A 23430-nucleotide genomic window follows, 5' to 3' on the forward strand; every position below is an offset into this window, starting at 1 on the left:
TCAGGAAGGAGACCAAACAGCAGGTCAGACACAGATTGATGATCTGTATGGAGAAGGTGTGTTTTTCTCTTAAAGCTATAAGAACAATTTTACTCCTCATAAGGAATTTAAAGACAACAAATGACCGTTGACTACATCGTATGTAAAACATGGCTTTAGGATTTGCTTCTAAATATTATCAAATTGGAGAGATGCTTGGATTCAGAAATGATTAAATTATTATATATGGATGACCAAGTAGGCTCACAGTTATATAAGGCAGGATTAAAAATGCTTTCAAGAGGGTTATAAATCTTTGTTCTGCAGGACAGAAATCAAGAGCTAATTGATGGGTCCTGGGAGGAAGCTTCTCCAGTAGTTGCTTTATTTAATTGTCTGGTATATGAAGGTTTTTCTCTGAAGTATTTCTAAGTACCTGCTGCTGTCTAACAAAATGCTGAATATTTGGGCCTCTGGACTAATGTAATGTGGCAGTTCTCGAGTTGCGTGTTTCTCTCTGGAAGTTGTTATAATCTAGCAGTTTATCAGAAAGAGGTGAAAGATTATACAGTCAAAGTTTATTTTAAAAAAATGTGTTTGGGTCCCTGTAGTTCTGGGTTTGCTGCTTGCAAGTTTTGATTCCAGCTTGTAATACAGCTCCTGCTTTTTTAGTAACTCGGCAATCTTTCAAACACATTACAAGCCAAAGTGAGTTTAACCAGAACAGCAGAATATTTTTAGCTGCAGCCTCCTGCTTTACAACCCGATCGTTATTAATAATTAAATTATTTGATGCAGAAGTCAAGGGTTCATTCAGGAGATGCATGGCTTCGCCTTTCAAATCCTTAAAATAAATCTGTATCGACCCTCCCTTCCTCGGGCAGCACAGCGCCTTGGAAGAGTCGCTCTCTTTCCATGACAGCTCGGTGGCTGAAAGGAAGCCTTGGCATGGGCTCGGTCTGCAGTGAAGAAACTGGTTTGGGCTGGCTGAGATAATCCCCTCTCGCTCAGCTGGTGTTCCCTCGCTCACGTGGACCGGTGCCGAATGAGAATGTAATTCAAACTGTGGCAGCCTGGCAGGGTTGAGTCATTCCCAGCGAAGCACCTATCTGCTTGAATGCCGCTCAACAAACAGTAAACATCAAGAGCTCCAAAAGTGGCAGGATTACCCCAGCGGCTAACCTCCACGGCACCTAGTAGTGTGTGATGTGAATGCGGGGTGGGAATCTGAAATGGAGCTATCAGATGCCGTTATGATAAAGGCTTTCCTGAAAGCCGTCTGCAGAAGAGCAGCCTGTCGTGTATAAAATTACCTAAGCGCTTCTGCAGCTAATGATGAGGCTCGCTGACACGGGTGGAAAACGCAGGCGAGCTTTTAGATGTGCAGGGCCTTCCTCAAATAGGTTTGTGTTCCAGAACAGTGCTTATGAGCCGCACACAAAATTATAATGTACATCAACTGTCTTAAGCTCAGTGAGCTGTAAAATGTTGCTGAGGAATGTGCGTGCGGGAGAGGAATGTTATATTACAGTTGTACCGCTGTAAAGAAGTTGTGCACCCGGTTTCCCAGCTTGTGCTATTGATTCGGCAGAGGAGGTGTTTTAGGAGACTGCTGGGCAGCTGGCATGCGTGCTAGCTGGTAATCCTTGTTCATCCTTTCATGTGAATCTAGGCTTTTTCAGGTAGGTTGTAGCCGACACTGATTTCTGAGTAGGTTTGATGCCTTTACTCCTCTCCTGGGACAGGCGTGTCTGTCACTCGCAAGGAAATGAGGTTAGCTGAGCAGGTAGAGTCTGCTGCCTCTGTTGGGAAAGGGAAAATCAGTTTTCCTCTGTGTTGATGAACACAAAAGTAATTTTTATCCTAAAAGAAGGTGGTTTGCGTGCTGGTCAAAGTTATGGAAGAAATTTATGGACTTTCTTTCACTGCCTTTGGCGTGCCTTTTCTGTTTTAATAAGAGACAGTTGGAAGAGCTGGAAGGACTCATTACCCTTTCAGTTTCTTGTGGTCTTTGAAGATGACAATAGGCCGGTTTTTCTCCATTAATTCTTTTTAGCATGGTATGCATTTGCTTTTTAAAATATACTTCCCCAAACTAAGATTTTTAACTTCTGCGTTCACTGTTTTAATTTTACCTTGTATGTGTTTGAGTTTATCCATGTTATTGCTGGAATAATTGTCATATAAAGAAATCTGACTTTTCCCTCTTTCTGATTTTAAACATTTCAGAAGACTCTTCCAAAAATGAAATGTTGATTGAGTGAAACCTGTGATGCCTCTGTCCCAGTTTGAGTTAGAAGTCCTTGTCCTAGTTGGAGATAGTCCTTATCTATATTAATCTGTACCAGCAGAAGTATTAAAGTAGACAGGTACCAACCCTTGTCGTGCTTGCTGTTGTCTGCATAAAACTGGAAGTGACTTGAGTTCCTGGGCATTGCTTTTAGTCAAAGTGGCAGTAGACAAGCACGCTAGCTCTGAATGAGAGCAGCCTTTTCAGAATAAAACCACTTATTTCTGACAGATTGTGGAAAAATGATGCAGTCAGTTTTACACAGCTGTAAACACCAGGTATGTTCTAAGGTTCACCTTCTAGAAAAATGAAGCCCTTTAAAGCAGCCATTAGTGCCAATGTAGTATATTTTTTTTTCTTCTTCTTCGTTCCTGGATTTCTTTGCATTCTCTCCCCAAAATTAATTTTCTGTTAGGAATAAGGGTTTTTTACGGGTATGAGCAACTGGTGAAGAACATGTTTTAGAAATAGATGCCTTAAATTAAACTTATTATAGAGTGACTTTGAAAAAAGCCTCCACACTCATCTGTTAAACCCAAAGGCATTTCATTTTGCACTTACAGCATCTTTCACATCCTGACCTTTAAATACTTAGTAAATGTCAAGTTCTATAAAATTACGGGAGTGTTAGTCGTGCTTTCTTCATAGGAATCAAAAGCCAGATAAATTGCGCTTGATCTGTGATCAAACAGGCCATTGATGCCAATATCAAAAATAGTCCATCGTAGTAATACTTTGATCTGGTTGCTAGACCTCTTTTTTTTTTTTCTTTTCCCCTCTTAAATATGCTTCATAAATAATCTTTTCTGTTTTGTGTATTCTGTAGTGATTTAGAATATGAATATTGATATCTTTTAGCACAGAAATAGGAAGATTTTTTTTTAAACGTTGCAAGGACCATGGATGAATAACCGAGATGATGGCATTGAACTCCTCCTAGATTTAGTAATATTCGGTGGGGGTAGTGCACCAAGTTCATTACTGTCTGTTACCCTGTGTATTCAAACCTAATAAAAATGCGTGCAACACCTTAAAGTCCTTCGCTCTGTCACGGTATTTCATTTCTATTTCACGAATGTAAAAGCGGATATTTGTTGTAATGCAGTGAAGAATTAGGTGAATAAGTATAACCCTCTCTGAGAAAATTTGCCTAGCAGGTCTGTAATTGGTGTCTTTAGAACTTGTCTAAGCTAGCAGTCTTTATGGGTGAAAATTACTACCTTCAGTACTGCAAGTATTAGAGCAAAGATTTGGGTGTTTTACCACGGTCCTCTTGCCCAGCAGTAATCTGTAGTAGATTCAGGCTTTGAGCCTAATAGAGCAAAGTAAAATAGCTGAAATTCCAACCCACATTTCCTTAGCTCAGATGGAAGGAAATAAAAGCTGTCCCTAGGAACAGATGGTGTTGCTGCAGGCTGCTTTTTGCATCTGACCCGAACTTATTTTCAGCTTTGAAACCTGAACCTGCTGTTCTTGGATGTCTTCAGTAATTTTTCTTTATTAAAACAAGTTGTTCCATGAGCAGCAGAACTAGTAAAGCTTCATTTCCTCCAGATTTTTGTTCCTTGTCCTGAATGCCCTGCCCTCCCCTCTGGGCGTGCAGCAGTGGTTTGAAGTGCTGTGCTGTTTTGGGGCAGCTGGCTGTTGCTGTGACATTGATGCACTCTTGCCAGATCTGTCTTTTCCTCCAGTGAGGACTACCTCGGACATTAGAAACTGATTTGGATCTGCAGAGCAGTGAAAAAGGAGCTCATTTCGCAAGCTGTGTCTGTCTTTTTTTATAGCCGAGTGTGCTTCTTCCTGGGCAATACTGTTGTTTGATTGATTTGCTTTATTTTCACACCTGCAGATGGAACAGTTGGTGTTGGTGCTCTCCTGCCCCTTTTTCATAGGTTTAATAGTGTCCTACTAGGGCATGTATGTATTTTGAGGATTGCAGCATGGGCTCTGTGTGCAGCACTTCTGATGCTTGGTGGGGGAACATGTGCCCAAATAAACCGTGCTCTCTCTGCCAGACACTGTTGTGGCTCATGAGGGCGGAGGATTCTTAATCCGTTTTCTACTGAGGAAAAAAATTCCAGAGTCATCTGGTGCAAATTAAGATTTAGATCCAGCTTCAATCCTGGATGAGCCTGTGACTATGCTCTCAGCTTTCCAAGAAAACGCTTATTGTCTTGCAGTGAAGATGAGTTGGGAAAGCGCTGAGGGCTTGGCCCATAGGAAAGCAAGAGGTATGGAGTTTGCACAAAGAGGGGCCTGGCAGTTTTGTTGCTTGTTAACTAGCTTGTTTTCTAAGTGATAACAGCTATAGATTATTTTCTCGGATGTCTTGGGCGACTTTTATGGTAGAAACTTGTATGAGACTGTAAATTCTACTTCCATGTTTGTTTGTTCCATTAAACAAAGTACATGATTTTACAGAGACTTTGGCTTTCCTATTTGTGTGTGAATTAAGTGCTTTATCAAAAATAGGTATATAACATTCCCATCGGTCTCTGTTAGAATCCCAGACTGGCAGGGGTTGGAAGGGACCTCTGGAGATCATCCCGTCCCACCCCTGCTGGAGCAGGCACCCCCAGAGCAGGGGCACAGGGCCGCGTCCAGGCGGTGTGTGAATGTCTCCAGGGAAGGGACCCCACAGCCTCTCTGGGCAGCCTGTGCCCCTGCTCTGGCACCCGCACAGGGAAGGGGTTTGTCCTCATATTGAGGTGGAACTTCCTGTGTTCTAACTTGTGCCCATTGCCTCCTGGGCACCATGAAAAGAGTAAGCATTAATGAGATCCCCCCCTCAGTCTTCTCTTCTCCAGGCTGAACAAACCCAGGTCTCTCATCTCCTCACAAGGGAGATGCTCCAGTCCCCTGATCATTTTGGTAGCTCTCTGCTGGACTCTCTCCAGTAGATCCCTGTCTTTCTTGAACTGGGGGGCCCAGAACTAGATGCAGCACTCCAGGTGTGGCCTCGCTAGGGCAGAGCAGAGGGGGAGGATAACCTCCCTTGCCCTGCTGGCCACACTCCTTTTCATGCAGCCCAGGACACCGTCAGCCTTCTTGCCCACAAGGGCCCGGTGCTGGCTCAAGAGCAACCTGTGCCCACCTGCACTCCCAGGGCCTTCTCAGCAGAGCTGCTTTCCAGTAGGTCAGCCCCAACCTGTACTGGTGCATGGGCTTGTTCTTCCCCAGGTGCAGGATCCTACAGTTGCTTTTTTTGAATTCCACGAGGTTCCTCTCGGCCCAGGTCTCGCTGGATGGCAGCACAGCCTTTGGGTGTATCAGCCACTCCTCCCAGCTTGGTATCGTCAGTGAACTTGCTGAAGGTGTGCACTCTCCCTTTGTCCAGGTCATTGGTGAATATATTGAGCAGGACTGGACCCAGCACAGACCCCTGGGGAGCACCACTAGTTACGGGCCTCCAGCTGAACACTGCACTGTTGATCATGACGCTGTGAGCTCTGCCGTTCAGCCAGTTCTCAGTCCACCTCACTGTCCGCTCATCCTTAGCTTACCTATGAGGATGTTAGATGTCCCATTATGTTGTCTTTAAAATCCACTATACCAGTGAAATAGAAGGAGAGCCGTTGGTCTCCAGGGTGTAATGGTTGATGTGCTTTGCAGTCTTTGGTAAGGACTCTGTATACAATCAGCCCAATATTTGTTTAAATCAAGCCATTAATTTATGTCACCGTTTACCACTACATGTGGTATATTCATCCATGAACAAAACCTTAGCAGTTTTTTTGAGCTGTCTAGTGATAATTCAAAATTATTTTCCTACAGCACATGTTTGTCTTTGGATCACTTTTTGTGCGTTTTTGGGTGCATAAGCCTAGCCAGAATGGAGAAGGATGATCTTAGTTCGCAGGCAGAGTGTTATTTCTGTCGCCTCTCTGTTTAACCAGAACAGAAGGAAGGGCTCCTCACCTGCCTGTATTACTTCAGTCACAGTTTTAGAGTGGGGACAAACTGCTTGGGAGGCTGGTTGTGCAGTATTCATCCGTAGTTTCCAGGCTGCCTAGTTGCCTGGAGGTAAATTTGTTTCTGGTCAGTCTTGCGAGTTCGCTAAACCCTCACAACATCACCACTGGCTTTTGATTCAGTGCCTCTGCAGGTGAGAAAGAAATTTAATAGCCTTCTCCAGGAACAAGTGAAGAAAATTGGCTTAAGGCAGTTGTTTACCCAAAACATTTGATTACCCTTCACCTTTTAATATATTTATGTATGTATGTTGTGAAGGTGGAAGCCTTGCATTCCTTTCTGTGCTATTGCTGGCTGATTGATACGGTTGCTTATCTGAAAAAAAAGAGCCCACCATTTGAGGCTGCTGAAGGAGTTCTTTGAACGAACTACATTTGAAGTATTTGCCTTCCAGTTCACTTCTGAGAGAGATTAGTCCGGGTTAGCAGCAACAGTTTTGCAGATGAGGTAAAACCACTCATCTGCAAAGGTCAGGCCCAGTTATCTGTCTGAGCCCCGCTGGTGTGTGCACACACGCGTACGTTGACCTTCATGGAATTGCTATTTGACTCCAGAAATAGCCTTGTGGTTAATAGGCAGTGGTCCACCTATGGGCTGAGCAGAATGTCAGAAGTACTGATGAGACAATAAATCTTGATCCAAAACCAACATAAAAGATTCAGTTGAAAAGCTCGTTCCTAGAAGTAGAGGTCAGGGAGCATGTTACAGAACGAATTATAAATTTCTGTGAATGCTTGTGGTGGGGGAAGCTACAAATCCTTTTCTCTTGGGGCAGTACCATCAGCTGTTTTTAGAAGCAATAGTGAGGTGTGCTCTGGCTGTATTGTTTGGTATCTGTGTGTATTCATTTTGTAGGTTGGGAACTTAACCAGTAAAATCTCTTAATTTATTGAAGTTCTTCCTTTCTAAAAGCATAGGACTGTACAGCAACTGATTAGGAACTGAGCAAGTGGGAAATTGTGTATCTCAGCTGCTCAGGACAAAGAATTTGTCTTAGCATTAAATGTTTAGTTGCCCTTACCCAGACATCATCTTTTTTTTTTTTTTAAAAGGCCTGATGTAATCAGAGCCATATACCTTGTCTGCAGGAGCAGAGGCGCTATTTTCCTGAACTGTTTAGGATGTGTTTCAGCTGCCAGAGACGGCAGCCGAATTTACCTTCCAAACATGGCTGGGTTGTGTGCCAGATTGTGCGTGTTGTTCTGGACCAATTAAGTCATGGAGCAAAATCTCATCCTGTCTGTAGCACTTGAGGCTTGAGTTCCAACCATTTACAGTCATAAAAAGAAGGGAATGTAAATTATTGGGGGAAAAAGGGGGGGGCGGGGGGGCTGGGGGCAGGAGAGTGGGATGGCACTTTGCATTCATGCGTGATGCAAGCCCCAGAGAGCAGAGGCGAGGAACAGCACTTCGAGAAAGTGACTGAGCCACAGCGATGAGTCGATGTATAAAAAGTGACAGCAAATGAGATAAAGTGGGTAGATCCTCAGTAGTAGACAAATAGAAGACAAAACTCTTGCTTAGATCTTCCTTGATTTGTGTCTGTGCTTGATTCAAAAGTCGTCTTTCAATGCGCATCTGCATTTTGTGTTATATCAAAAACAGTCATGTTCCTGTTGCGAGGCCACATTACAACATCCGAAGTATTTTATGTTGATATGAGCTTGCTTGAAATGTATGCAGGACACGTCTGAAATACCTGGTAGCTGTCATATTGCTTTGATGGTGGATGTCTTATACATACTTTAAAGTTATTTTCTTAAACTATAATTTTAAAGAGGTAAAACTGCTGAACCCCAAAGGAAATTTTATCCATGCTTAGTCTATAATGACTATTAGAGGAGATTCTGGTCATTCAGAGTGTGTTGGTATGCAATTAGTAATACATCAAATAAGTTTGTTTTTCCCTCTGGATTGCATCCAAAATGGTTTGAATATAGAAAAAGAAGACAAAATTCCTGGGAATGCATGCATGGTTAGAGCTCGTGATACATGTGTGTCATTTTTCTTGTGACCATGTTGTTTTCAGATCAACAGAATTTTACAGCATTTGCTTCCTGTTCTAAAGGAACTGCTCCTGCACAACCAATGAGGAAATCTGTACTGACCTGTTGTTAAAGCGTGTTTTTTTTCTCTTTGAACTTTTCATAGGCTGGAGTGAAAGGGACGTTAGGAAGATTAGTGGGAATTTTTGAGGTAAGTTTCAGACATTGAGGCTGTGAAATTTTGGTGCAAAAAAATGTTGTGGCGTAAAAATCACTTCCTAGTTTGTTGTGAAGTAAACCAGATAACTTGTTTGAAGGAAAACTTAAAACTCCCCACTTTTATTGAAGTGCATGCTGATCCTTTCAGTGATATTGATCACCTGCAATTTCCACTTCAGTTGAAATCAGGAGCGATAAGCCAGCGTAACAGGGAATATTCTCAGTGCCTTCATACCTTTCTTGCTGCCAAAGCCTGCCACCCACCAGCCGGGGAGCAGTGGCTGTCCTTTGTTCTTTAGCACCTGCCGGCACCTGTTGCCAAACTGGCCCCTGCAACGCGGTGAAGCGTTGTGCACTCCTGCTAGGACTGTGGTAACACCTGAGGAGTGCTAGTGAGATGCACAGGCAACAGGTACCAGGCACAGCTCTTTCACAGTTTGTTGTTTGTTTTTTTTTTTTTTCACTATTTCAGACTTGTGTGAAGTAGATAAAAATCTTTCCTGTATTTTGTTTTGGTTCCCCCTCTGCCCCCCCCCAGCTGAGGAACGGATTTATAAGTATATCCATCCACCAAATACTGCCTCACAGATTATGGACTGGGCTTTCTGGCTGCAATCCCTACTAATACTTTCAGACCTCTTGTTTAGAACACAACAATTTTTAATAGCTAAGAACGAGCTATAATGTGAGGGAAATGGCACATGAGGTACCGCAGCATCACAGTGAGGCAGCAGGCAGCTTGTGGTCCCCATGTGCCCGTGTGCCTTCTCTCCTTCGGTAGCTTTGTCGTTACTCTGTTCCCTTTGCCTTCTAGAATCGGGACAGGAAACACAGGACATATGTTTACGTACTTATAGTCACAGAAGTGTTGGAAGACTGGGAGGACTCTGTCAATATTGGTAAGCTCTTTGTGCTTGCTAGCGTTAACTGGTTTGGTGCAGACAAAACACGTCAGCTTAGCACCCCTCTGGGAGCCAGAATCCTTGTGAGAGCGGTTGAGAGAAGTTGCACTGGTGTGTCCTTTGGTTGCTTGGGAAAAAAAAATTGGGGTCACATTGATGCTTTTGTAACCTCTGTGGCCCAAGAGATGTTAATTCAGCTGTACAGCCGCCTCTACAGCAATTTTGTATTTAATTCTTGCACTTAAAGATGCTATGCAAAGAGCACGAAGAACTGTCCTTTCTAAGACAAGAAGAGAATGTATGTGGGCAGCACAGCTTAATCATTACCCATTCTCTTTTGAAATCTGTTGTGTTTAAATTGGATTCCCAAATGAACATGAACCTGTTGTTCCGCATGAGGTTTGTCAGTAGCACTGTAGCACCTGTAACTTATAGAATCATTTATGTTGAAAAAGACCTTTAAGATGATCAAGTGCAACCTTAAACCTGACTTTCCTCAGGCTGTGTACGGAAGAGGTTTTGTGGAAAGAGTAAGAAATGAGTGCTGTCTGCTAAAACTGAGGTTTGCTTCCAGATTGATGGAAGTTAGGTGGTGATTGGTGTGTGTCTTTGTGCATTGTCTACAAATGAGTACCTGACTCAAATGGAAATGGCAGCAATAGCAAAATAAATGTGGGGAGTTGTTAAAATTAGGAAATGCGAGATCGGTTTGATTGGTTAGTGGGTGGACTGCCCTAAACAGATACTTGTGGGGAGAGAGGAGCCTTTGATGTAGGGTTTGGAATAGGTGGCCCTCAAGATCAGAGAACAGTGAGAGAAAATTTCCCAGTGTCTCTTGAGCTGATGCTTTGCTAGACAGTGAAATTATTCTTGCAGCCCTAGTGCATGTGATAATGATTGAAATTGCATGTGATAATGAAATAATCGACAACAAAGCTTCGGCATAGAAAGGATAACGTTGTTTTGTTGCATCTACTGATTTTTCTTTCTGCTCGCAGGAAGGAAAAGGGAATGGTTTAAGATAGAAGATGCCATAAAAGTTCTGCAGTATCATAAACCAGTGCAGGCCTCATATTTTGAAACCTTGAGGCAAGGTTGTTTGGCAAACAACGGCACTCCTGTCATGACCACGACGTACTCTGAGAGCTCCATGTCTGACATCAGATGACTGAAGATGTCCCTAGGAGAGAAATTTTGAAAAATAGACTGAAACATGGATTTCCCTCCCCCCTCCCCTTTTTCACATGCCTCCTCTATCAGACAAGGCATGGGCAGCAGCCTGTGGCAGAGCAAGTGTTGAGAGTGCTGCAATTTAGTGCAAGGTGGGTTTTTTTTTTTGTTGGCTTTTTTGGCTTTTTTTTTTTTTGGATATGTATTTTGTAAAATACATTTTGTGCATGAAGTGCCCCTTTCCCATTACACTGCTTCCATGGCCTGGCGAGCGAGGCTGCCAGTTTCGCCTCTGCCTTGTGTTCTGAAGTGTCCCGTTTGTGTCATCCCAGCCATAGCCACTTTTTTTTAATTAAAAGACTTCAAATGTGAGATCAGCTCTTTAAGTCTTAGTCTGTACTGTAAGGTGCTGTTCAGACCTGTGTGGTGGTCACTTTCAGCGCATATGTATAAACTTTTTTTAGATGGAGAATCTAACATTTTAATTTTGCGGGAATTTTTTTAATCCTGGTCTGCTTCTGAAAAGAAGGGTTCATAATTAATCTGTTTGCCTTTTGTTCTGTTTTTTTAAAAAAATACACGTTCTGTGACAGTGCTAGTGGCTGGGCCAGTTTACTCCCCGTTCAGTATCTCCTGATTTAGTGCAGTGACACTTAAGTTGAGGGCAGAGTTTTGATCACCTGCAGACACCCCTGCTGCTCCGTTGCTTCTCCTACAGCTTCCGCCAATGTTCCTGCATTTACATCAAAACGAAACAGAAAGCAGTTGGTCTTTTTAACACTTGGCCAAAAATAAATAGCCTCGGAAACGCTACGATAGATACTGAATTTCATTGTCTGTGGTAGGAATCAGGGATTCAAAGTGGGGTCAAAGTCTGACAAACTGGAGCATCAATCACCAATGCTGTTCTGCTGATCCTGCTGCGTTCTGCTGATGTCTCTTCTTGTCCACATGCCTTATACCGTGCTGAACTGGATACTTGTAATTTGTGCTAAAGCATCGGATTGTACTTGCTGAGTGTTACTGCACGAACCCTCGGTTGGATAACTGTGTGTGTCCTTGAAAAGAAGTCCTGGGGGAAAAATTCAGGTGTTCAATCTCTTGTCCTGTGATTCTGCTACACCTAAGATTGCACCGTGGAGCATGCTCACAATCTTTAAACTCTCCCTCCGTGAAAGGTACAGCTGACTCCCGAGCAGAATTGCTAGTTGGAGAAGTACACCGTTTAATAGGATAGTTCCCCTGATGCATTGGCACACTTCACATGATTTTTTTTGTTGTTGTTTTTATTGATGTAAGTTTCTTGCTGTCTTGATTTGCCAAGTGTTGTCTAGTTGGGAAATAAAATGGGAAGGGTTGGGACTGGGGGGTGGGTTGGGACAGGTACAAGTTTTGGGAGGGGCATTAATTAATCCCTGGCTTGGGACAAGAAGTAGTTGCTGAATTCAGTAACTTCTCCTTTGTCAGAGCATAGCCAAGATGTGAAATTAAATCTGCAGTACTCTTTTTTTTTTTTTTCCTTTTTTTTTTCCTCCTCTTTATTTAACAAAAAATATTCTAATAAATACTCACTGTTCCAGAGTTTTCTCTCTTCCCGAGCAGCGCTTACAATATGAAAATCTGATAGAAATATCCATGGAGCCTGGGACAGGGGGGAATGGTATCCTTGCTGCTTTGGCAAGAAGCTGTTCATTTCAAGATCCTGTTCTGTTCCTTTACTTGTTCTCCTTGCTTTCATCAGTGTGGAGTAGCAAGGCCAAAAGCAGTGCCAGTGATCGCTAACATGAAAAACCACGCATAAGAAAAAGCTGAGAGGCATTATTCAAGAAGTAGCTTGAAACCGAGCGTCTGGAATTGAGCCTAAATTACACCAGTTCAGTTCACTTCAACTTAGAGACGAATGTACAATACTCTGTGCTGATCGGCCTGAACCAAACTCTCAAAAGGGCTTGAATGTTGTATCTGGAAGCGTACAAGAAATGCAGACAGTCCGCTGTTAGCGAGCCGTGAGTGGCACCTAACACAGCCATCTACTGCCTTCAACTGAGGTTTTGTCTTTACTGTACAGATTAGTACGTTGAAAATGCTTTGTGACAAAACAGCTGGTACTCCTGAAAGAGTAACTGCAGTTTTAATATCAACAGCATGCACACTTTTGTTTTTAAACTAAAAATGTTTTTACAGGGCTGTTAAACTGACAATTTAGGGTAGAATATTGTTAATGACTTGCTAATGGCTTATTTGTTTGGGTCAGAAAAATAAATTGTGCCAAGAAAGTGTTTTAATGTGGCATGAATTGATGCTGTTAACACAGTAACATCCAGCGGCTGGTGTTATGCCTTCTTAACTGGAAATAGCTCCTGGGGTAGAAATAGCCTTTATTCATCAGATGCGGATTTCAAAACAGGCCTTAGTCCTGTGCTACCAGAATCTCTCCCCACACCACACGAATTCCCGTCTTCCTCAGCATCTGAGGTTCTTCTCTAGTAACTGGTGTAGCTGCGTGCCCTTGCAGTTTAAGCCACTTTTATCCAAAATGATGTTAAATTGGTTTGGGACCGACAATCAAACTACCTTTATCAGTTGCAAAAGAGTTGTTCTAAGGACGGCGCGTGCTCTGGGTTTCACTGTACAGGCTGGTGCCTGCTTGATTAGACTGCCTAGGGCTGCTGTCGTGACCAACTGCTAAAAACCCTGTAGGATTAGACTCGGACTTCCAGCGTTGCTAAAACTGGTGCTATATTGAGCTAATGTTGGAGATTGTGGGATTCTTACCTCAAAAGATTTAGTGTCTAGCCTGACCTCTTAAATAGATCATTACCCTGTGTCTCCACTTCCCGTCTAAGAATAATATTCTTAGTTTGGCTTTGATCTTACTCGGCGCTGCTGTAGTCATAGGTAAAACAGAGGAATACCAGTGCTTCATTTAGACATCCTGCACATTTGCAGCAAATCTGTCAAGTCACCCTCAAGTTGCAGGTTTCGGGTGCTTGTCTTGGTTCTCTGAAAGCCAGTTTGGGATAAATGCCAGGCGTGTGGATGATGCACAGCCTCCGACTCGGAGGGGCTGGTGTTAATTACCTTTTGGCACACCTCTGAGCCCTGGGGTCTCAGGGAAAAACCTCAAGTGTCCTCTGCAACTTTTAGGGGTGGGGTAATTTTGCTAATAAGGTTACTTTTTCTCTTGCTGCTTTTCATATATGTACTTATGGAACACACAAGGACACCTCACTCTCGATACATTATGAAGCAAGTCTGCCTGCAATGAAGAAGAGGGGGAAAATCGTTGGCCCTTGAAACACTCAGGTACTGGATTTCTCTGTGCATCTAAGTGTCACCTCAGGGTTGCAAGACAAGTGACGAAGTAAGAGGAAGAGGGACACCCACTGCTCAGCGCAGGGAGGTTCTCTGAACAGTTCCTGCTCTTCAGCATCAATTCGCTTCCTCTGGTGTTGTCAAAATCGGAAATCCTCGTATAGTGGAGTTGCATACTGCCGTCTGGATTTTTAAACGTATTTGAGACCTTAATGGGAGAAGGGACGTGTGTTTGGCACTTAGATGTCACCGCGTAGCATGATTATCTTTTAATCCTCAAAATACTTACAAAAATCTGGATGTCTGTCACTGGAAGCGTTTGACGGACCAACTTGGATGACTGCTGTGGCACAAAAATGTTAGCTGGTGGTTTAAGCCGATGCTGGTATCCTGGCGTTTGTTGATTCCAGCATGGGAGCGGGAAAAAAAAAGGAAGACACACCTGGGGTACCAGTGTCTCCAGTGGCTGCTGCTTGATCCTCCCAGCAGGACTTGTCAGATCCCATACCTTTCTGGTGATCTTAACTGATGTGTAAAGCTCAAGAGGCAGGTGGACATCCCTCTGCAGAAGAGTGCTAAGTGTAATTAAACTTAGTGGAGCTGAAATAGTAGGTATCGAGCTCTAGGAAGTCCCTTTCAGGTGAGGTTTTGGTGTGGTGCAACTGGGATTTTGATGCATTGGTTAACATTGGGTTAGAAATTGTGTGCAGCAGAAAACGTGCAACCACCTTTGTCTCAAAGTGGTTACTGTAAGATGGGTTTTCGGTGTCAAATTTGACTTTGCTACTTTGCTCATGCTGAGGCTTTTCAAAGGCACGTCTCAAAAGGAAGAACCTTTTTTCAGTTAAAAGTAACAAGTACCATTTTCTATTTGGTGAAGCTTTCCAGGATTTAATAGGTGTGCCACACGGCTGTGTGTGCTGGTATCCCTGCCTGGCTCTGCGAGGCTGTATGTGACGCTGCCGGGCCCAGGAGGTGACGCCTTCTCCTGGGAGATGCCTAGAGAAGAGTGAAAGGAGGGTGGGTTTTTTTTTTCCCGTTCTCCCTGAAATCTGGCACTCAGTGCTGTTAAAGGACTTTTGGTTGCTTTACAGAGATGGATTGTTTAATTCTAGACAATAGCGCATTGGTGATGGAGAAACTCGGTATTGTTACCAAGCCAGGGGCTTTGGATAAAGGACACCTCCTTTATCTTTGCACAGTGTTTCTGCTTCTTACCAGCACTGGCCGAGTTTTGTGCTCGCTACGGTCAGCCAGAGCTGCTGTGGCAGAGCTCAGCAAACCCTTGCTCAGAACTGCAGTGACTTCTTAGAGGTGGGAGTGTTTGGCTTGCAGCTCCAGGCGTATCATTTGGCAAAACCTTCCTTTGAGTTAATGGCTACTTTGCAAACTAAAAATGAGATTTTTTTTCAAATTAAAAATGCGTTAGACTTTGAACTGTAAAAACTGTCAGTCGGAGGCAGTGACAGCTGAGAGGGGGCAGGACGTGGTGACAGTTTCTGACCGGCTGCTGTGCCATGAGCGCCGGAGAGGGTAAATACTGCTTGCTCATGGTTTTGAACTCTCAGAACAAGGTGTGTAGCCCCTGATTGGTTTTACAGCTGAGAAGTCTTGAGACGAATCTGACAAAGAGAGGGTGTCGGAGTGAGGCTGTTCAGTCAGTGTAGGGCGGTGGCATCACGTGTAGCAAAAAGGTAATTCAGAGGTTGCTCCCTTTTTTGTGTTTAATGCTGTTAAACAGAGCTGAAGTTGTAGACTGCTGTTGCTGATAAACTCCGCTGGCCAGTAACTGTTATTAAAACCAAATAGAAGGGGATAAAAACTGGGGCTTTAATGGCGGGGCACTTTATAGGGAGTTTTTTTAAGCTGCTGCATGGATCAGATGGGGGCTGTATATCTGGTTTGTTAAACTCTTGCTGTTTCTTCCCCCATCCCTTGCTCACGTTCAGTACGGTAAGATGCAAGAAATACTTGGGAGTGGCCGTTGGTTCTTGATAGTAATCCTGCTGTGATTTAACCGAGTTGTTCTGTGTATGTTACGCTATCAGAAATTATTAGATTTGCAGGTAAAGGGAGCCCAGTCAGGGCTCTCCTCAGGTAGCACCTCTTGCCTCGCTTTTCCACAGGAAGGTGGCACGGACAGGGGAATGCACGTGCCGGCTCTCTGCATCTTTCCAGAATACATCCCTTGGGATTTGTTTCCTTTTTCTTCCATCCTGGGGACGTGGTCCCTTAGCATGTTGGTTTGGTTCCAGCTTTGCAAGGCAGGTGCGTTCTGCAGCACGCTGAGTGGTGCTGGCGGGGAAGGAGCGGAGCCTCACCGGGGGGTTGTACCTCGGAGCTCCTCCACCCGCGGGTGGCTGCCGAGGGCGGCACCCGGACAACCTGCTGCACCTCCTCCGATGATGGCCTTTGGCCTCGCTGCTGTGGAGGAAGGCAAGAGCTCCGGTTTGGGGGCTGGAAAGGAGCTGCAGTTCAAGCGTTCACATCAGCGTTTTTCACTCAGCAGATGGACGTCGTGTGCACTTCCCAGATTTCTGTTGAGCAAGAAGGCAGTTTAATTCAGCGTGATCTTGAATGTGCCTTAAAGCAAACTCGGTAAACCGAAAAATAAAAGGGATCGGAATCTGCTAGTGTTGCTTTTTCCCTTGTGCATACACAAAGTATTCAGTGGCTAAAAATGTGGGTAGGGAATGTCAGGAATCCTCTGGTCCCTTCCCAGATCTAGCCCGGACTTCGGGCCTCTGCCTCAGCTTTTCCACACAGAAAATGTGTTACACCATTTTGCAACATGGTGGTTGCTCCAGAAGAGCAAAAGATTTGAAGCTGCAGAGATCGAATGTTTACTCCTCCCAATTATAACAACTTCAGATTCTCTTGCTCGGTCTCAGAAACACTGTTTTATCCCAAATGTGCTTTTCAGACAGCCAGATGCAGTGTTTGTACCTGTGCAAAGCATCCAGTGAGAGGTAGCGTGGGTGATCTGGGAGTTTTGTGAAGGATAGGTCTGAATATTTAACTTTCCTGGAGTAGAAGCTACAGCTGGCGCTGACTTTCGGGAGAGGATCAAAAGCTGTCAGTCTCTTTAGCCAAACTTGGACCAAGAAACATATTTGTTGCAGACCCTCATTGGTGTGAAGAGCTCTTATCTCGTAAAGATACTCAACAATGTTGTATAACTCACCGACTGCTCTGGTCCTGCTTTTAAAAGACTTGGTTTTCCCTCCTGGCTCTGTTCTTCCAGCTTAATAAGATAGCATCATCTAGTGGCTACATCACAGCCTGGGGATGCAGGTGACCTTGCTTCTGCTCTGTTCTCATTGCGGCTCCGTGTTAGAGACTATAACTACATACATACAGACATATATATATATATATGTTCCTTACTTTTCTCAGTGTTAAAATGAATTTAATACAATTAGAGAGGACTCTCGGCTTCCGTGGTGGAAGGTGGCATGTAGATATGTGTAGTGTCTTACCGGGTGTAGTGTCATGAGGTCTGTATGTAATTGAGAGGTGTAGATGGGTGAAAAAGAACACTTAACTCGATTGAAGGTGTATTTAGGAGAATTATAAAATCTTTTTGGTGCTAGTTAATTGGGTTTTGGGGTTTGTTTTGTGTTTTTTTTTTTTTTTTGTGGGAAAGTGAGAATTTTGAAGTTATACTTGAGAAATTGGCTCTAGCATTGCCTCAGATTAATCTTGGGAGGTCCAAGAGTGTTTGCTGAACTTCCTGTATGTTCTATTTTCTATTTATTAAATCAGAAGATCTGGAACGATCGCTTCGCGTTTTCTGCTCACTCTTTTCATGAACTCTCCGTACCTGAGGCTCCCTGGCAGCCCCCCGAGCTGGGAGAGCAGGATCCCAGGCCCCATCGGAGCGTGCTCCTGGCAGTGGGATAAATAGCCAGGGAGCGTCTCCCTGTCAGCAGCGCAAGCTGGATGTCAGCGGGTATGAGCGTGTCTGCGTTAGGCTCTTCCATTCCTTATCGAACCGAGGTGTTTCCAAGATCACAGCTGCGGGGCTTTGACTGTCTCTTCTGCTCGTGTCTGAGCTGGAATGTTTGAACGCGCCCTTGTGACCAAGGATAAGGCTTTGATGCTGATCCAGGTACCGACCTGCACCAGCCTCTCTTGCTTGGCAGTGCCAGCGTGAGCAGCCCCTGCGGGAAATGGGCTGTAAACCTTGACGATACTTTCCTGAGTCATACAAGAGTCCAGGCAGGGGCCGGCATGGGAAACAGGGCCAGAAGCCAGGGGCAAGCAGGGGAAACGGGGCCGGAAGGCAGGTGCCAAACTGGCAAATGCCTCTGGCAAGCAGGGGCAGGGAGGGGAAGTGCCATCAGCAGGCAGCAGCAGGCAGGGGAAATGCTGCTGGCAGACAGGGGCCCGTACGGGAAATGCCATCGGCAGGGGAAATGCCATCGGCAGGCATCATCCTGGGGTGGCCAATGGCAGCAGCAGAGCGTGGTGAGTGATGTCCCAATGTTTCCTGCTCGTGTGATGTGGTGGTGTCGGTTGGGATTTCTGAGTGGAGGCTCTTGTGCTGCTGTCAGGGAGTTTGGAGAAGGAAAAACTGGTGTAAAGAACAAACTTGCTAATTTATTAGAATTAAAAGAAGCCTGAGGTTTTCAGTGATTTTCAGTGAATTGTAAGTTAAATACTCTATTCTCCATGAATTCTAAATGGTTTTGGACTTGCAATTCTCATAATCTATTTTGCTTAATTTTTCTGGCTGCAGACTTCTGTTCCTCCCTCCAGTGCTTCATGTTTCTAATCTTTGGGTAAAGTTAACATGGGGGCAGGTTTATGATATATTAAGTTGAAATGGTTTGCAAAACCACTTTACAACTGCAAGGGCACTTTGGAAATCCAGCATTTCAGCTGAGGCTTTTTCTTGCTGACCTGGACTTGTTCTTCCTTACGACACATTTGTTCCAAGTCAAACGCATTCAGTAGAAAACCCGTTTTGTTTTCTTTGAGGCTCAGATCTTAGTTTGCGCCTATGAATAATGCAGGTGCTCCTTGCTCCTGCTTAGTCTTGGCTGGCAGGTGTAGTGTATACCTACATAATTTTGATCTTTTCATCCATAGTGTTCCCAGAAGGACCGGAGGGCTCGCTCTCCACTCCACACTCAGCTCTGGTGTCATTGCAAAACCCTGTCCCTCTTCTGCAGTGAGCCTGGGTGTGTTCTGAGCCAGATGTTGAGACGGTGTGAAGCTGCGCTGATGTGCAGCAGCTGGGTGTCTGGTTCCTTTCTCAAGGTGTTTGTGTGAGCTGTGTGCGAGGGAGAGGTCATCACTATCTTTAGATGATTGAAAAAAATAAATTTAAAAAATCGTGGATGCAAGTTTGACAAGAGTGTAGGCTGTAATCTAGTGACAACCAATAAACACGCCAGTATTTCACACATGGCTCTGCTTGCTGCGTGGTCTCTCTTCTTCCCAGCACTCTTACCCTTGTACGTGAACCTGGGGATTGGGCAATAACGTGTTGGTGGAGGAAAAAGCCCTCCCTGAAGTGGCTTGGTACATTCACAGTCTGGAAAAGACAATTTGGACAGATGTCACCAACAGCCTGATGTTGAGACGGGCTCGTCTGAGTGGGGAGGACACCCTGCGATAAAGCTGGGGTGAATTTTAAGGCGAATTTTAAGGCGAATTTTAAGGTGAATTTTAGTCTCATTCAGATGTTTCTCGTCCTGACCAAGAGCCTCATGAGGCACAAGAGATGCTGACCCCGAAGCTGCTCACACCGATTTCACAAAGTCCTCGCTGAGAGCTCTTCACGTGGAAATAGCCCCTTGCTGAGGGAGAGGCTGAGTGCCACCTGCACCGAGACCGCCAGCACCCGCCGTGAGCTGGCGGTGACGGCCTTCGGCAGAGCACGCCGCGGATCGCTGCTGCTGCCCTGGTGAGGAGCAGCAAGGGCTGGAGATGGCGAGAGACCTGTTCAGAGGTGCCAGCATAGGTCAAGGAAAAATAATGCGAGCTGCTTCGGACCCCGTTCTTACAAATACCTGCTGCGTTTGTGCTCCAGGCATGTGTGTGCACACACAAATGATCTACCGAAGTCTGGCCCCTTTCTCAAAACCCAGGCTCAGGGTATCCCTAACCCTCTGGTGGTTTGATGCCTTCCCTGCCTGCCTGGGAAAGGTGAGCAGCGGGAGATGCACAGGGCCTGTCGGAGGGGATTCAGCTTGAGCACAAGGGCTCGGGGAGCAGACAGGGCTCCTCGCATCATGGCAGGCTGCCTTCAGTGGTCCCACTGTCCTTGCTGCCGGTGGGATGCGACCACTCAGCACCTTCCTCGGCCTCCGCATGCTCCAGCAAGAACTGCTGCATCACTCTGCCCTGCTCTGCCTGGCTGCAGGGGGAGCTGGGTGTGCTGGGGGCAGCTCCCATCCCCATGGCTGCCCAACGTGGCCACTCAGAGCCCTCCCTTACCACAAACACCCCCATTTCTCTTCATCCTGGGCTCTGCTGGTGCCCCAGTGCAGCAGATTTGCCTTAGGGCTCGGGAAGAGTGAACTGGCTTCACTCAACTCCCAGGGCTCTGGTCTGGCCCTCGCTCATCCCTGGTCAGGGCTTCTCCTTTCGGGATGCGAAGCAAAACTCTGGGCAGGATCCACTAGCGTGCAGCCCGATCACAGCAGCAAGGCTGTAAATGCAGCCGTGGATGCTCTCGCGTTTATCTGCAAAGCAAAGGTGCCCTGGTTTGGAGATCCATCTCTTACCCCCTCCTTTGCAAATTGCCTTTGGGACCTGAACACAACCAGGCTCCTCCTGCACCGCGTTATTGCAACGAGGGAAAACAGGCCGGCTCGCGCGCAGCACCCGCACGTTTGCGGCTGCGGTGTGCAGCTGAGGGCAAAATTAACCCCTGCTATGGCAGAGCTGACGAGAGCTGGAGCAGGCTCTGCACCTGCGGGGGTGGGTGGCAGTGCGTCCCCCTTGCTGGGTAAGCAGCCAGAGGGATGCACTGGCTGGAAATCCAGCCACTTGCATTTAGCTGCTTAAACAGGAGCTTAGCAGCTCAGCAAAGCTGTCCCCAATTATCTGCTGAGGGCTGAGCAGCAGAGAGGAGTGGACTGATATCTCTCACAGCTGGTTTTGGAGCAGAAATACCCCATGTCACTTCTAGCTCTCTTCGCCTGCCAAAAATTTGTCCCCCTGGCAGACCCCCCTCCCACCCTGGTCATAAAGGTGCCACGTCCCCGGGACTGGTGGCGGTGCTGCTCTCAGCCCCCGGGCATCCTTCCCCCACCTTGGGGGTAAGTAACGGGGAGATTTGCCTGGGAATGAGCAGCCCTGGCACTGCTCCAGCCTTGACTCCCCTTTTCCACATCTGGATGCTCTGGGCAGTGGTGGATGGGGAAGAAATATTCAGCTGGGATATGGGGATACTGCGAGTGTCCAGGGTTGCCTCTGGCTATGCAGGGGGGGCTCAGTGACCCCCCTGGCCTGCTCCCAAGGCAGGCTGCTTCCCCCATGACCCTGCGTGCTCCTCCAGCGGGGCTGGGCTGCCCGCACGCTCCCGCGGCCCGCGCTCGCTCCTGCTCGCTCACTCTCTCCAAGGAACTTTCCTGGAAATTGCTGGATTTATTTTTAGCCGCAGCACGGCAGCGCCGGGCTGGGAGGGGACGGGCAGCAGCAGATGGTGGCGGAGTGGGAGGCCCACGCGGTGTTGATGTGCTCCCACCGCCTCGTCCGGTTCCTGCCCCAGCTGAGTGGCACTGTGGGGACTGGGGGGTCCAGCCCCGCTGTGTGTTTCCCCCGTTGTGGCAGTGCTGGCCAGATCCTGGCCTCTTTGTGCAGGAAGGAGAGGATGAGGGTGGGCTGCAAGGAGAGCCGCTGCTGCTCGCGCAGGTGTGATGCCCCGCTCAGGGTGCGAGGCTCCCCCAGACCCCTCTCGCCAGTGCTGACCCCCAGGATCTGTCTCCCCTGCTGCTACCAAAGCCCCGGCTCCCATGCGAGACGGGTGCTGGGATGGAGGCGATGTTCCTCCGGCTCCACCTGGGGATGGGTTTGGCGAACATGGGGGGGCTGAGGCCACGGCTGGTTTGGGAAGGCTGTATGGGGCAGGGAGGGGTCAGCACGGACAATGGGACCAGTGTGATCACTAGGGACAGTGGGGTTGGCGAGGGTGTTGTGGAAAGCAGGGCTGCCAGGGTCAGTGGGACTGCTGGGGACAATGGGACACTGGGAACAGCAGGCATCAGGTGCTCTCAGGACAGCTGGTGCCCTTTTTTGGGCTGGGGAATCCCCCAGCATGGGAATGAGCCACCCCAACCCCTTCCCACCCTCTGCAAGGGTCTCCAGCATTGCCCACTCCACACCATGCCTGGCCAAGGGCATCTCCGCTCCTGCGTCCCCAGAATCCCCTGAAGCCACGGTGCACCAGTGTGGTCCCCAAGCCCCATCACTGAGCTGGTGCAGGGGCTGGGAGGCAAAAATACCCCAGCGTGGCCAGGGCAGGGGGTACAGGCAGGCGATACAGGCAGGAGGACCCCCAGCTGTGTGCGTGGTTGGCCTCTCAGCTGGGCAGGTTCATCCCGGGGGCTGCAGAGCAGGAGCTGCTTTTCTCCGAAGCTGCCATCCCGCCAGTGCAGGATGCTCTCGGTGCTCTGTGGTGGCACCGAGCCCCATCCTGCCAGCAGCCCACGCACTGGGGGCCGTGTCCCCCCAGCACCCTGATCTCCAGGCTCCTCTCTTCCACCTCATTTCACTCAGTTGTTATTTTTTTTTAGCTGTTGGGAAGCAAAATGGGGCTCCTTGCTCCCTGGTGTCCCCCCGCTCCCGCCTGACCCACTTAGCCGGGCCATCTGCTCCCCACGTGGGCAAAGCGGATTAACCCTGCAGCTGGGAATCAGGGCTGGGCCGCTGCTGCGGCCCCGGGGCTCTGCCGCGGGTGGCACCGCTGGCACCCTGACAGCCCCTGTGTGGGGTCCCGGTGGGGCTGGCCCTGGGGGGGGGTCAGCCGCAGCCCCTGGCCAGGGAGGGGACCCCCAGTGGCACCTGCTATGGGTGACTCTACCCGGCCAGTCCGTGTGCTGTACCGCCGGGACACCCACCTCCCCCAGCCCCCATGGCTGTGTCGTCCCACCCTGTGCCTACACCTCCGTCCCTCTGTCTGTCTGGCCATCCATCCATCCATCCATCCATCCATCCATCCATCCATCCATCCATCCATCCACCCACCCACCCACCCACCCAACTAATGCTGCAGTGACACACCTACCCACCCTGGTGTGCCCTCGTGCATCTGTCCATCCGTCCGTCTGTCCATCCATCCCTCCGTCTGTCTTTTCACGCCCCCCCACACCCCCAGGTGTGCACCCATCTGTCCAGCTGTGTCCTCCGATCCCCCCATCCCTCCCTCCACCCTTCCACCTCACCGGCCACCCACCTGCTCGCCCCTCCCCCCCCCGTGCCCCTTCCTTCCTTTTTCCCTTTTCCCCCCGTTTTTTTCCCTTCTTCCCTCCCCACACTGTTCATTTTTCCGTTTTCCCTGTTTTTCCTTCCCCTTTCCTTCCCCTTTCCCCTGCTCGCCCCCGCCCGGTCTCTGCTGCCGCCTGCCGGCCCCACGCCGCCACCG

The 23430-nt window shown here is 47.4% G+C and overlaps 1 protein-coding gene across 1 annotated transcript in view; it reads left to right on the top strand.

Annotated features, from left to right (window-relative positions):
* The window catches only part of NUDT3 (nudix hydrolase 3), a 31484-nt gene extending 13871 nt beyond the window's left edge, over nt 1–17613 (top strand). Inside the window, exons 3-5 of the mRNA XM_064472160.1 lie at nt 8393–8437; nt 9260–9344; nt 10346–17613. Of these exons, the coding sequence (XP_064328230.1) occupies nt 8393–8437; nt 9260–9344; nt 10346–10515 (300 nt within the window). The 3' untranslated portion in view covers nt 10516–17613. The remainder of the gene's footprint in view (nt 1–8392; nt 8438–9259; nt 9345–10345) is intronic.
* Nucleotides 17614–23430: the final 5817 nt, after the last annotated feature.

The sequence above is a fragment of the Phalacrocorax carbo genome, chromosome 23 (genome assembly GCF_963921805.1).
Source record: "Phalacrocorax carbo chromosome 23, bPhaCar2.1, whole genome shotgun sequence".
NCBI classification, from domain to species: Eukaryota; Metazoa; Chordata; class Aves; order Suliformes; family Phalacrocoracidae; genus Phalacrocorax; species Phalacrocorax carbo.